Source organism: Falco naumanni, chromosome 1, assembly GCF_017639655.2.
Source record: "Falco naumanni isolate bFalNau1 chromosome 1, bFalNau1.pat, whole genome shotgun sequence".
Lineage (NCBI taxonomy): Eukaryota > Metazoa > Chordata > Aves > Falconiformes > Falconidae > Falco > Falco naumanni.
Window position 1 is genome coordinate 92,543,005 of NC_054054.1, and position 14,527 is coordinate 92,557,531.

The window sequence follows — 14,527 nt, forward strand, 5'->3', positions numbered from 1 at the left end:
AAGGTTCGGATGGTGGCATAGCAGGATATAGCACCGCTCTGCGAGGTTCGGCAGAGGCAATGTGCGCACAGCAGATCAGGATCAACCTTTGCTGTCTCATTTCGCATGCTGTTTGTTTCTGACTTGTTTGTTTTCTTGCATTCTCAGGAGCGTCAGAAATGTTTGTTTTCTTAACTGTGGTTTTTGAACTACTTAGCTTGGTTCGTCTGTTCTAGGTGTCTAAAGTGCTTGACAAAAGATGTGCTGATCTGAACAGAAGGGAGCTGTGTCTTGTCTCCAAGAGACAGAGTGCTGAAGAAGCTGGAAAGAGTAGCTGAATGGCTCTTGTATCCCACAGGTTCTGGATCATGATGTTCCAACAGAGGAGCCCGTCACCTTTCACTTCCTGGCCAAATTTTATCCTGAGAACGCAGAGGAGGAACTGGTCCAGGAAATCACACAGCACTTGTTCTTCCTGCAGGTAGGAGCCATGTCAATACAGTGTTTTCCAGCCTGAGGGAGAAGGAGCCAGGAAGAGCAGAAGTGTGAGAAGGTTGCAGGGTCAGAAAGTTGGTCAGCAGAGTGTGGATCCTCATCGTTATGTTGACATCTCTCCGAAGGGAGTTGTCTTCAACAACTACTTCGTAAAATAGGTCAAAGATGGTTTGTCTGGATGAAGCAGTCACAGGTGCCCAGACTTGCAGACCTCGTAAACTCGCTGTCAGGAATGATTAGGTGATTTGTAATATTAGTGTGTGGTAGCTAGGGGAAATGAATCTGTCAGATGTGGGCTTGAATGACACACACAGCCTTGGAGTCCACCTCTCTGCAGGGTGTGGATATCAGTTGTGCTGAGGGATGGCAGTTGCCTTTGTACATGATAGCATTGTTATGTGAAGCAGGGGAATTTCATCCTCAAGAACAGAATGCAGCCAACCTGTTTCATGTTCAGGCTGTACAGCAAGGTTCACCTCTTCAAAAATCAGCCTTCAAATAACTGGAGCGGAAGAAAATCCCGGCAGCAGAGCTTCATCAGAGACTGATGGCAGAAGCACAGGAGAAGGGGAAACCTAACGGTCCCATGTGCCCCTGTAACTCGTGCCCTTATGTTAAAGCATTTGGAAACTGTGGTGAATGCATCTTCAGATTTTTTTCTTTTTTATTTAAAGTACGCTACAAAATTTTGCATCCTGAGAAGTCAGCTCAGCTGATGTTGTAGCAGTGCTGCGTGGCTGGTAACAAAGAGCTTCTGTTGCAGGAGCTCTTTTTCAGACAAGATCAATTTTCTGAAACTATGTCCTATAAAGGGTTGTGTCAACTATGATTACTGGGACTAGAGTAGTCTTAGTCAGACCCCCTAGGCACTTGTTGGGATGGTTCAGCTGCTCTGTGGCTGTTAATTTGAAGTTTGTAAAATAAATACATTATAAAGATTTTAAAAATACACTTAAGTTTGTTACACCAAAGTAGAGGCAACCTGGACTTGGATGCTTTTGAAATAACCACTGTAGACTTCAGTGTGCCGTGCCCTTTCAAATGGATATGAAAGTGAGCTCACCAGGTTCTTGCTACTTCTCACTCTTCCAAAGTTCATCTTTGTTCCTCAGAGCTAAAGGACTTCTAAATGTGAAGTATTGCTGTTAATTTCCAAGTTCTGTCTCGTGTGCTCGTGTCTCCGTAGGGCTATTTTTAAATGTCTGGTTTGCCATGGGTTTTATCCTTGATGAGGAAAAATGCTGTTGGCATCTTTGAAAAGAAAAATCAGAGAGGAAAAGCAGTTAAGGCTGCATTTTTATAAATGCAGACTGTGACTTTGCTACTAGGATTTCTGATGATGAGAGGAGCCTGGGCTCCTGTAATGCATACGGGAAACAGGAGCGCATGTAAGCTTGCAACTGCTGGTTTTTATCTTAATGCAGTGGAATATCTTCTGTGATTGTGTTGTAACCAACTTTGAGGACTCAAAGCATGTTATAAATTCAAATTGATGTTACTGCATCTCTGTGACAATCCATTTAAGTCTCCCAGGAAATAGTATGTTTTTTTTCCCTATCTTTATTAAGGAAAATTAAGTGTGCAAAACCAAAAAATATCAAACATGACAGGTGTAATTTTTTGATGCACAGAAGCTAGGAAATGTAAAGCTGTTGTTTTTGGGAACTGCACATTGGTTCCTCTGGGAGTGTGCACAGGGCTTTGCCTGCTGCTAAAAGCACTGCCACGGAGGTGACTTGCAGCTCTCCTTGCTGCCGGTGGGATTGGAGGGAATTAGCCTCGAGCACAGGTGAGCACTGACTCATAATGAGGCCTGAATATCCCAGAGCAAAACCTTTGTGTGCTCAGAGACTCAGCTGCAAATTTCATTTTTTTTAGTGGCGCGTATAGATGTCATATCCATCCATAGCTTGTACCTTAAGAGTTTTATCATTGTGTTTACATGCAAGATTTTTTTTTTCCCCCTCTTTGCCTTTAGCGATGGTATATAGGTTCTGTCATTTTCCACATATAAATTTAGCTCTTCTTGCAAACCTGTCTGAAAAAGGCGGCCAGTGAAAGCCTGAGCCCTTCCCTTCTGAGCCACCAGAGACATCCTGGGCCTGAATTGTAATTAGTGTTAGGAAAATTGTTAACTGTGTGGTTGACAGCTCGAGCTAAAACAAACTGTAACCATCTGTTGTGACAGTCATGCTTTGCACTGCTCTACTAAATGTATGTTATGTGTCCTTTACTTCTGTGTGCAGGTGAAGAAGCAGATTTTGGATGAGAAGATCTACTGTCCTCCTGAAGCTTCTGTCCTGCTGGCCTCTTATGCCGTCCAAGCCAAGGTAGGCACAGGGGGATTCTCCAAGGGCTGCTGACGTTGGTGATGTGTTAGTGTTGCTCCTGGGAAGTGAGGTGCTTTGTGATATACCTGCTTCCTGAGGAGGGGGAAGGCAGGGAAAGTTGTGAAAAGTTGGGAAGTGCGGGGATTACACCAACACTGTTGCCTTTTCTGCATGACTGGTTCCTGGCTACCCTCAGACCTGACAGATTTTTGCTTGCTTTTTCCAGGACTGTTTAGCAAGTGCTCAGCTTATGAGCTGCAGTGCCTGCTCAAGTGTAGCTTACTACTGGAGCAGGTGAATTCCCGAGCCCGTGATTTTTTGGCTCTTCTCTCTGCTCTTGCCGTTGCAGCCGTAGGCAAGCCAGCCGTGGGACTCACAGCTCTGTTGCTTCCCCAGAATACCTGTCATCATGATAACTACTTTATTTTGAGTGCTGCAGCTTGCCACCTAAATGTTATTGCAGTGTTAAAAGGCTCTTCCTCGCTTCTCCCTTTATCTTGGGTGTTTGGCCTCACTAGACAGAGGAAGAAGTCAGTGGTCACTAAGTTCCCCTTGTTCCTTGACTGAATTCTGCTCTGGACCCAGAGTCAGTGTGTTTTGCTGTGGATTTATTTAAGAGAACGCTGTTTTCCAGTCTGGAGCCTGCAGCCTTGGACAGCTTGCAGCAGCCCACAGCAGAGGGACTCCTGGGACAGAGGAAGCAGCACAAGGTTCAGAAGTGGGGACATTCTTGCAGGAAGGGAAGTAATTTATCTCTGTATATGCACAACATGTACTGCTGCTCAATTAACAAGTCTTCTAGCTAATCTCCAGTTCGTGTGTAAAGATAATGTCTTTGGAAAAGGAGTGACTGGAGTCTGATCACAACCCAGCTATGTTATCACTGTAGCTTCGTGGTTGTAGTCACTTGTGACTCTCTGGATGTGATTTAGGGAGGCGTTTTGGCTCTCAGGAGCACAGGCAGGTGGCCGTGCCCTGGGTTTGGTCCATCTGCTTGTCTTTGAGGGGCATAACTGTTGAGCAGTTTAGGAGAAGCAGGGTAGCTCTCTGGTTTGAGACCACCTTATCTGACAGTGCAGGAGAGGGGATTTGGCTCTGTTGTCTGAAGAGGGCCTGATCCAGGCTGGCTGGAAATGGATGCCAGTCCCCTGTGTTTCACTGTGGCTTTCTCCATTGTGCTGTATAATCTTCCTCATAACCCTTCAGTCCGTGCTCGGTTTGTCTGAATGCAGCCCTGGGTGACATGCAGCGGTGTTCTTTGATGAATGTTTGAATTTACTAGAAAAAGATGTTTTCTCCTCATAGCCAGAATATTGATGAAACCGTATTTTGTTCAAGAGACTCATCAGCCAGGGAAAGACAAGTTGCTTTTAGAAACATTTCTATTCGTGTGAAACATTCATCACTCTTATTAGAGTGCATGAGTAAACACTTACTTGGCTTTTTCTCTGTTGACCTGCTGAGCTGAGGATACATAGAGGATGACTTTTCCTGTTGCCAAAATGAATAGACCATTGGGTAAATATTGAGCGCTGTTAACTCTTGGCCCTGACAGCTTCTGCTCGCGTGATCAGGAACAGGGTGTAATTTGGTACAGGACTGTTGTGCCGTCCCCTTTCTCTTCTTGCGGCTCAGCTGCTGACCTTGCGCTCAGTAGCACGCTCGGCATGCTCAACGCTCGGTCGTCTGGAGGAGGTTGTCTGGAGTCAGAGCAGTTCTGTTAACCTTGCACATCTTGATTCCGCACAGAGATTGTGAGAATGTGGAAGAGGGATGCCTTTTCTGATCTTTGCTAAATGTGCTTTCATGTCTGCATCAGATGTCACTTTTCCTTGCTGCCCCTCCAGGCTAGCCAGGCTCCAGGCTGGGTTTCCCCTTCTACTTTTTTTTTGTGGGTTTTTTGTTTGTTTGGTTGGTTTTTTTTCAGCAAAGGAGAAAGCTGAAAGCATATGTTTGGTATGGAACTGGGAAGAAAGATGTTGCAGGTCATCTCCTTCCAGTTAAATAGGATAATGATGTCCTTTCTGGACAAGAAGGCGGCCACTGAGCACAGTAATTTTGCTAATAACATGCTGATTTGCATGATTAGGGGCATAATAGCCTGACACAGCAGTGTGTTTGCATCTGATACAGCCATTTGATTGACAGCCAGGTTGGTTTGTACTGTTGTTGCACACCTACCTGCAATAACAAAGCAAGCGTGTGGGTCATAAAAATAAAAGCTTATTTATTTCTATATCATTGTGTTCGTTTGGGGAATTACTATGTGTTTTCCCCTCTAGCCCTGCATTTAAACCACCCACACTGCTTTCAGATGTTGGAGGTGGTTCAGGTTTTAAATAGTCAGGAGAGATGTGGAATCTACCGAAAAATGCATCCCGGCAGGAAATGATGATGTCCAGGAGGTTCTTCCATTTCTTGCTTCTTAAATGCAGATCGCTGCTGTGCCGCAGCCTTCTCAGCACTTCAGATCTTTTAGGACTAGCAAAGGACTCTTTTTTTTTTTTTTTTTTTTTTTTTTTTCTTTTTCTTTTTCTCCCTCAAAACAAACAATACTTGGTGTTAATAGTTTGGAGATGAACATGCTTGTGTTTATCCAGCATGATGTAAGCCAGGTGTATGAATGAGGAAAATAGAACTTCCATGTGTAACCAGGAATATTAATCAGATAGTTCAATCAGCAGGAGCCGAAATTCCACAACAGTTTTGAAGTAATGATTTAATTGAAAAGGTCTTTAAATGTATGTTTGCCAAATCGTTTGAGCCAACATATACTGCAATACTTAAGCCATTTGTTGATTTTTGACTTGTGAATAATTAATGTTCTCATCTAGACTCCCTCTTGGTACAAATATTCCTTTGGGACATGGTGATATTTTTCACCACATAAAAATCACATAATCCGTACTTAGTCTTGGATATCCATGGTAGATCACAACAGAAAATAATCGCGTTAATCCTATTTGCTGTTATTTTCATCACCTAAAAATGATTTATTTTCTGCATTTCCAAGGTTATTGGAGTTGTTTCCTTTGCCAGTGCCGTGTTTTTATTACTGTTCCCTTTTGATGTGGGTTCAAGGGATGTGTACCTGCAATGCGCTGCTTTCAGAGGAGCTCCAATCTGTAGACCTTGGAAGACAGACAGTTGCTGCTGCTCAGCACCCTCCAGAATGAAATCCATGGTGGTTTTGTTATATTAATTGAAGTCTGAGTCAGTGTTGATTGTTGCATGCTTCCTTTGCATCTGCATTGGCTCCAAATCAATATTTGCGTCTTTAATCCCTGCTTGTCATCTATGAAACATTGCTTGCTGGGCTGTGGAGAGGATGTATGCATAGACTCTTGATGCTGGGCTCTTGTTTTGGTGTACAACGTGATGGTTCTGTCATTAAAAGGAAGCTGATAGGGAAAGCTTGCTGACTTACTACATGACCACCATGTGTGTTTTGGTCTTGGTTTTAAAAATTGTCACCGTTTTGTACTTCCTGAGCTGAGGTTCTTCAGAAAAGCAGGGAGGGAAGGGCTGCCTCCCTTGCAAAATGAGTGACTTGAGCAAACGTTGCCATGTCTTTTGTAATTGGGTAATGTCACTGCAGAAGTCCTGTTTGCCAGGTGAATGAAAATCGCAGCGTTTCATGTACGTGCCTCACATCCATCATCCTCCTCTCTTGAACTTGCTAGGTTATTTGAGGTGCTGTTTTCTGGCAGTTTCCTGCCCTCTTAGGCTGTACAGGAGGTAAATTCATTTTCACATGCACTGCAGGGACACTCAGCTTTTCAATCTGTTAATAAGCAGTTTTATTTCTCAGTCATTTTGTATGCTGCTCAAAAAGATGTAAATCTAAACAAATACTAGTAATTACTGGAGGCACTTAAATCTGAATTGGATTCCATGATCCAGTTGCGCAACAGACCCTCCGGCAGAAAAGCTGACACCTGTCTGAGGTGAGTCTGTCAAACTCCTGTAATTTTTTTAATGTATTTGTTCATTAGGGTGGTGAGTAGCAACAGAGAAACAGCCATCTGCCTCACCTGAATTACTGGTATCGATCAGGGGACAGGTCTATGTCTATATCTTGACTCTCTTTCCCACTGTCAGTGGGACAGCAAGGACGTCTCAGCTATAGAGTGAGTCTTTCCCTGTGTCGGAGGAAGTGTTTGCTGGGCATGGTAATTAGAGCAGAATAGAATCATTCAGTTGGAAGGGACCTACAGTGATCAACTAGCCCAACTGGTGGTAGATGTCAGCTGGTGGTGGGAAGTTTTGTTCTGCTTCCAACTTCTGCGGCATAGCAGGAGGAGGATGTTAGTTTCTATTAGCAATCAAATAACAAAGAAAATACAGTTGTTAAATCTACCGAGCAGCATATGTTCAGTGCTCTAACAGGTTGTGATGTGGAGGCTGTAAGCAGCCTGCATTTGCTGTCTCCCCAAGGGGTGGAGGTGTAAGGGTGAAGACTTTACTTGCCCCTGTTGTTAACATGGGGTGGGCCATGGTGTCTGTGCTTCTTTTCAGTATGGTGATTATGATCCCAACGTCCACAAGCGAGGCTTCTTGGCGCAGGAGGAGTTGCTTCCAAAGCGGGTAAGGAGCTCGGCTGGGTGGAGGATTAGGTTTCCAAGCCTGCTGGTATTTTGGGCAAGAGAGCCCTTTGCAGACAGGGTTTCTGTGGGACTGCCTGAGCCGATGCGCCCTGCTTTGTTTTCCTTGGGCTTCCTTACCAAGGCAGACAGTATGAAGAGGTGTATCGAGGGAGGAAAATTCGATCTCTGTGTGACATTTTAACAAAAACAGAAGCAAGTGTATTCTTTCTTTTCATGGTTTCATCCTACCTGCATCTCCTCAGGGTGGCCTGGGGACAGTTTGCCTGTGCTGTGTGATTGGGAGGGCTGAGTGAGCACTGGGTGATCACAGGGTGTGGGGCTGAGCGTGCCCTGCTGAGAGTCACCTGTCTTGAGGTTGGATGTGGTGCTGGGGAGGGGATGCTTGGGGCTCAGGTGTTCCTGGCTTGCTTGCCGGCTAAGGAGACTGTGACAAGAGCAGCAGTATGACCTGGTCTCTGTCTCCCCACCTATCTCAGGTAATAAACCTGTACCAAATGACTCCAGAGATGTGGGAGGAAAGGATAACAGCCTGGTATGCAGAACATCGAGGCAGAGCAAGGTGAGTGTGTGCTGCAGTGGTGGGTCAAGGTCAGTCCCCTCGCTGCAAGAGTCACAAGGGTTTGGGGAGCTTGGACAGGTGATGGATGAGCTCTACTGACAGCAGGATTAATCCCAGCACACCTCTGCAGCAGTCTCGTGATGGGCAAAGGGCTTGCTTTGATTGCTCTGCATCTGCCCTGCCTGTCCCCTTGTCACTGACAGGGTCCTCGAGAGGTTTTAGGACTGATGCTCAGTAAGGGACCACCTGCAGCAGGGCAGGGAGGCAGGCAGCCTGCCTAGAGGGTCAGGGTGCTTTTTGGGCCAGGAAAAGAAATGCAGATTCAGACTGGGGAGGTGTACCGCTGCCTTGGGTGGCAAAATGCTCCTTGTGGGGGATAAGTCTAAAGCCAGATGGATCTGAAACAGGGGCCTCCCAGCCAGGGATTGCCTATTTATGCTTAAGGGACTGGGAGATGGAGAAAGCAAGGCTTGAAATGCTAGGCAGGCATCAGCAGCCATTAAGATGCTGGCAAGCTGCAGAGTGGGATTTGCTGTTGGACTTTATTGATCCTGCCAGCAAAGACAGGATTGACCTGTGTGATAGAGACAGTCCAGGCTTCAAAGCCTTGTGAGTACTTAGGATCAGAAAGAGCAACCATTCCCCTCTCCCTGATTCTACCAAACATTGTAACACTGGCCTTTTTTTGTCTGACAGAGATGAAGCTGAAATGGAGTATCTGAAGATAGCTCAGGACCTGGAGATGTATGGAGTGAACTATTTTGCGATTAGGGTGAGTGCAGATTGTGGGTCGTGTTTTCTTGCCGGCATAGCTCTTGTGTTAGTCCTCATCTTTTGTGTTGCTGTGAGATTGGATGAGTGGAGCCTTCGAGAGCCAGCGGACCTGTGAGGTGGCTGCAGTGTGTTGGTGAGAGTCCTGCTGCAGTGTGTTTCATTGCTGGCTGCCGGGGAGGGAGAAGCTCTTCTAACATGCAGTGCTGGTGGGTCACTGCTCAGGGCTGGTTGGTGAAACCAGCAATGGTTCATGTCAGACCCTCTGAGTGGAATAAAAGGGTTTTTCTGTGCTTTGCTTTTCTCCTGTAGAATAAAAAAGGCACTGAACTGCTCCTTGGAGTTGACGCCTTGGGTCTCCACATTTATGATCCAGACAACAGGTTGACTCCTAAAATCTCCTTCCCGTGGAACGAGATCCGAAATATCTCATACAGTGATAAAGAGGTATGGATACATCTGCCCTCTTCCCTGAGGGCAGTAAGAACACAATTGCAGTTTAAAATGATTTCTCTTGGCTTCTGCTGTGCTTGCTATCACCAGCTTAGCTAAAGGCAGCTCATCTTCTCCAATTGAAGCTTCAATTCCTAGCCTTTCTGAAACTTTCCAGGAGTGGGCGTACAAGAGGTCAACTGGGAGCTATTCTACTCTTTGGTTTTAGAATACGTTCAAACTCTGTGTAATTTTTTTCAAAAAAACCAAAATTGCTGTTGATATGCTTAGCCCAAATATCAGAGTTCAGCAGCTGAGATCTCAGCTTTGCTGTAGATATTGCGGTACATATTACTGTGTATATGTACTGTATTATGAAATACAGTGAGGTATATGCCTGGTGAGAAGAGCTCTTGCCGTATCATTACATCATCTTGAGTTTTCAAGCTGCTGGGCTTGACATAACAGCTTGAATCTCTTTAGGAAGATGAGTAATTTAAGCCCACTATTTGACAGATATTTATTAAATCCAGAGCATAAATATGAATCTTCTGAATTGTTGGCCACCAAACCTAGTTGAGAAGAGCAGTAAAATTGGCTGTGGAGGGGGAACTGATTGGCTCAATATTCAGTCTGAGAGAGCTGCTCAAAGGAACCACCTGCCTTCATGGTAAGGAAGAAAATTAACTTCTTAATTAAAAACTGTTTTCTAATCTAAACATGCTATTGATCAGGGTAAAAGCTAAAGGTTTCTCATCAGCTGCATTTATTGCATGTCTTGTGAAGTTTTATAAGTAGTAAGGCTGTGTTGGAATTCTCTTCACTTGTTCTAGTCCTTAAAAATAAAGAGCTTTGCAGCTCTAAAAAACAGCCCAGCACTTAGCGACTTTCGAAGGCTTTCCTGCCCGTGACAGATGAGTGCAGTGGAAGCTGTCTGGTCAGGCATTGTCTCAGAAATCTGGGGACTGAAGCCTCTGTAACCAGGCCTTGACACAAGACTGTAATACAGCTTTCTCTTGGGGGAAAGGACTGCCACCTTCCATCAGGTCAATTATCTGTGTAACGAGAGGACCACAAGTAGCCCTGACGTGATAGTAAACAGGCTTAATAGCTGGGTATGACAGCTACGTCAACACAACAGAGGGGTTTAATCCGTCGTAACAAAGATTGACTGTTTACGTGGAACAAAATTCCTCTCCTGACATATTTCTGCTGTTGCTTTCAACGTCTGGTGGGGGTTCTGCTGGAGCCTGAGTCCAGGGACGTTCACGCACGTCTGCCTGTGTGAAAGCCTTAAAAGATTGGTTCTTAAACTGACAAAACAAAACACTGCCAGGGCGAGTTCTGCTGAGCCCTTTTCAGGCAGTACAATGTATTGACAAATAGACCTACTTTAATGGACACAGACTGCCTGCTCGAGCGCTATCTCTTCAGCTGGTTATTTTTGTAGCGTGTGGGGGAGTGATGGAATATATGCAAGCCTTCTAAAAAATGCGGTGTTGCAGAGCACTCCATCTCTTCCAATACCCTTTTGTTAGTTCAGAGTCTTCTGTTTGTCCAGGGACTGTATTACCATAGCTCTGTAGTTTGGCAATACCACCTGTATTCTCTTGAGAAGACCCACTGTGGAAAAGCTCTTTGGAGAGCGTAAACCCAGGCCATGGTTAGAGCTGTTTGGTTGGCACATGGAGTATAAATACAAGCTAGAGCAAAGGAGTTGTTTTGAATCGCGGAGCAGTCTTGTGACACGGCTGATTTCTGGCGAACAAAATGCATGGAGAATCCTTTTGGGGAGCCCTTGCGAGTGGAGGTGTCAATGGGAAGGGCAGCAGCTCCTGTGTTCCTAATGCAACCCTTCTGCCCATCCACCAGGTAGCTGAGCTGGTTCTTCCTCTGTTCAGAAGTGTTGTGAGTTTCTGCTGTAGGTTCTCTGTTCTCCACACCTGCCAGGGGAGCTTGAAAGGAGGTTGTAGTGAGGTGGGCGTCAGTCTCTTCTCCCAGGTAACAAGCAACAGGATGAGGTGAAATGGCCTCAGGTTGTGCCAGGGAGGTTTACATTGGATATTAGGGAAAATTTCTTCGCCGAAAGGATTGTCAAACATTGGGACAGGCTGCCCAGGGAAGTGGTGAAGTCACCATCCCTGGAGGTATTTAAGAGATGTGTAGATGTGGCACTTAGGGACATGGTTTAGTGGTGGACTTGGCAGTGCTGGGTTAATGGTTGGACTCAATGATCTTAAAGGTCTTTTCCAACCTAAATGAGCCTATGATTCTATGGTTCTGTCTTCCCTTGGGAGGTGCTTTGCTCTCTCTGCCCTCTGCAAGGTGCTCTGCAGAGGACACTGGCTGTCTGGCATTGCCGTCTGTAGGTAGACAGCATTCACATTGCTTCTGTGGCGCTCACATTCTTCTGACTGGAGGAACAGTTGTCTCCTTGGTTGCTTTTGATACTAGTTCTCTTGCTTGGCTAAAAGCCACGGGGACGGCTTGCAGCCTTGTTTGTCTGACACTGCTGACCTCCTCTGAGCCAAAGCTTTCAGTAAGACTTTTATAGCTGCATTTTTATTAAATGTACCACTCTCTGATAACTGTCTCCCTCTTTATTTTTTCCTTTCAGTTTACGATTAAGCCATTGGACAAAAAGATTGATGTTTTTAAATTCAATTCATCAAAGCTGCGTGTGAATAAGCTGGTAAGTCTACAGACAGAGTAATTTTTATTGCCTGCAGCAGTAGTTTCTGCGAGCAGTACAAGACGATGTTCTTTTGGAGCTTTTTCTTTGGGCAGTCGGAGGGAGCATGCTGGCCTGGCTGGACCATAGATGTGATTTGGTATAGCAGTTACTACTTGGTCACAGCCTTTAGAAGAGAAGGGGGAAGCTCAAGTCAAGCTCCTTCACAGAAACTCTCCCACCTCTCCATGGTTAAGTGGCATGAGGGATGTTTGCTGTCCTGGTTATAGGCTGTCCTGTACTTCCCGTGCCGTAGGAAAGGGGCACTTCCTGACAAAGGGCTCATTCACTGCACTCATCAGGTTCCTGGAGCTGAAGCTCCTCTTGACTCCAGAGGAGTGATTTGTGACTTGTGAAATGGAAGACAGGCATGTGAATCAGTCCTTTAGAAAAGAACCCAAGTTTAGAGACCTGCTTTTATTGCTGAAAAGAACTTTCACTCCTCTGTCTATCCACTCCTTTGCTAACCTTCCTCTATCATTGCCACCTTCCTTGAGTACCGGAGGAAGCCACACTGGTGCTTAAAATGCTTCAGCAAAGGTATCTGAAGATGTCCAAGGAAGTTTTTGATAAATCTTCTGTTTGTCCAAGATGGAAAGTGATTTTCTTTTAGTATGTGGTGGAGTTGTTTTGGTTTTGGTTTTTTTTAATCTCCGTGCTTTAAACATGCAGCTGGGAGAAGGTACAAGTTCATCTTGAACCTAAAGAAAGGAGGCAGTGAGAACCAGGGAACCGATCAGAGCTGTAGAAGTCTTTGTTTCATGATTTGGCCTAATGCCTTTTTAGGGCAGGTATAAAACTTGCCAGAGCCATGCTGTGCTGGATGCACAGAAAACAGAAAATTGGTCTCTGCAAATAGCTGATAGCCCAGGAGCTGGCATTTGGTGTGAGACTTCGCTGTGCCTTGGCTCCCTGCCCCTCATATGGGTATGAGAGCTCACAGGGTTTGAGATCAGTGAGTGGAAGTGCTTACAAGCACCAAACAAAAAGCAGTTTTACTGTTCTTGTGTGTCAAGAATACAAACTACCTCATCATCATCATGTGTACAGCTGTTTCTCTCCGCTCTTCACCCTTGACTGGAATAGATTCTTCAGCTGTGTATTGGAAACCACGACCTCTTCATGAGGAGGAGAAAGGCAGACTCGTTGGAGGTCCAGCAGATGAAAGCACAGGCCAGGGAGGAGAAAGCCAGGAAGCAGGTGAGAGATATCTCGCATAACTAGACCATGAGACAAAATCAGAAATGCAGATGAGCTTGGGATGGAACAGTCTCCAGAGTGACATGAAGCACACAGAGCAGCTTTGAGGGATGGTCCAGCTGAACATCTCTTTTTTTAGTAGCCTGCTCCAACCTTGCCAGTCATTCTCAGCTTGGCTCTGCAGACTGATGGCAGACTAGCAGCCCAAGCTCAGCCCCCACACTCGGGAACAAAACTGGGAGGATGAGAGGAAAGAGCTGATCTGAGTGTCCTACAAGGCTGTGTGCTTCTTCCCTGCCTTGGTTTATGCTTGAGCTCCGTAGCTGGAAAGTTGTAGTATGTTGGGGTAGTTGCTTGTAATTAGAGCAGGGACTGTGAGGGGGAGCTATGCTTTGCTGTGGTTCTTTGCCTCATTTTCTAATTACATGGTGATGGAATGCACACTGACATTCGGGGTATGCAGCCTGCATGCTAATTCGGTGCTGGCCTCCTTTATCTGCTGCAGGTCAGCCCAAGCAGTGAAAACAGCTCTTTGGAGGCAGCAGTGTGTAGCCGATGAGCATATATCAGCAAATTGGATTGTATGAATCATTGTTTTCTGCTCGTAGACCTTTTCTACTCACCGAAACCCACACAGCTAATCTGAGTACTGGTGCTTAGAATATAAATGTCCCTTTCGCAAAAAAGCCACTAGATAGCAGCAGCAGAAACCGAACCACTTGCACCTAGGAGGGCCTTATGCTCAAGGGACTGCCAAGTTAATTTATTCACAGAATGGTCAGGGTTGGAAGAGACCTATGGAGACCATCTAGCCCAACCCCCTGCTAAAGCAGGTTCACCTAGAGCATGTCCACAGAGGTGCCTGCTTGGTGTTGAGGTGCTCAGCTGACCTGGAGATGTGTCATGGCTTGTCTTGCAGGCACCTCCTGAAGCAGTTCTCCTTCCTGTAGCTTGTGGGATGGCAGGAGAGGACAGGACATGAGACACTTTGAGGGTAAACAGGCCAGCTCCTCTGGGGAAGGGGGGCTTCTTGCTTCCCACAGGGATTCCCCTAGTCAGTAAGGAGTTGGCATTAGTAGAGCAAAAGGTCTTTTTGGAAGGAGCAATGTGGTGTCCAAGTGCCGGTGGCTTCAGGGACAGGTTTTACAGTCTTGTGAGTTTTTGATATATTTGAATGATGCCAGCAAGACCTGAGACCCTGTGCTTACTTGAGCTGCTGGGAGAGGTGAGGGTGCTAAGAGTGAGCAGAAGCTTATTGCTTTGTGTGAGCTCTCAAATCCAGAGCCCTAGTGCTCTACAGAAAAGGTCAGTCTTCTGCTTGGGTTGGCGGTCCTCTCCTGAGCTAGCCACTGTGCTTTCTCATCTGCTCTCTCCTCCCTCCCCAGGAACCACAGTTTTTAACTGGTTCCAGGTAGTCCTTTTA

At 45.7% G+C, this 14,527-nt stretch overlaps 1 protein-coding gene across 11 annotated transcripts in view; it reads left to right on the forward strand.

Moving 5' to 3' along the window:
• Positions 1 to 14,527, forward strand: part of NF2 (neurofibromin 2) — a 49,485-nt gene that overhangs the window by 12,377 nt on the left and 22,581 nt on the right. For 10 of the 11 annotated variants that reach the window (XR_005829652.1, XM_040606701.1, XM_040606694.1 and 7 more), the window contains exons 3-10: positions 338 to 460; positions 2,721 to 2,804; positions 7,323 to 7,391; positions 7,888 to 7,970; positions 8,667 to 8,742; positions 9,054 to 9,188; positions 11,791 to 11,865; positions 12,991 to 13,104. Coding sequence is in view for 10 of the 11 variants with exons in the window: in XM_040606701.1 (XP_040462635.1) it covers positions 338 to 460; positions 2,721 to 2,804; positions 7,323 to 7,391; positions 7,888 to 7,970; positions 8,667 to 8,742; positions 9,054 to 9,188; positions 11,791 to 11,865; positions 12,991 to 13,104 (759 nt within the window). In the remaining variant the exon portion in view is untranslated. The remainder of the gene's footprint in view (positions 1 to 337; positions 461 to 2,720; positions 2,805 to 7,322; positions 7,392 to 7,887; positions 7,971 to 8,666; positions 8,743 to 9,053; positions 9,189 to 11,790; positions 11,866 to 12,990; positions 13,105 to 14,527) is intronic. The other variant, XM_040606719.1, reaches the window with a different exon arrangement.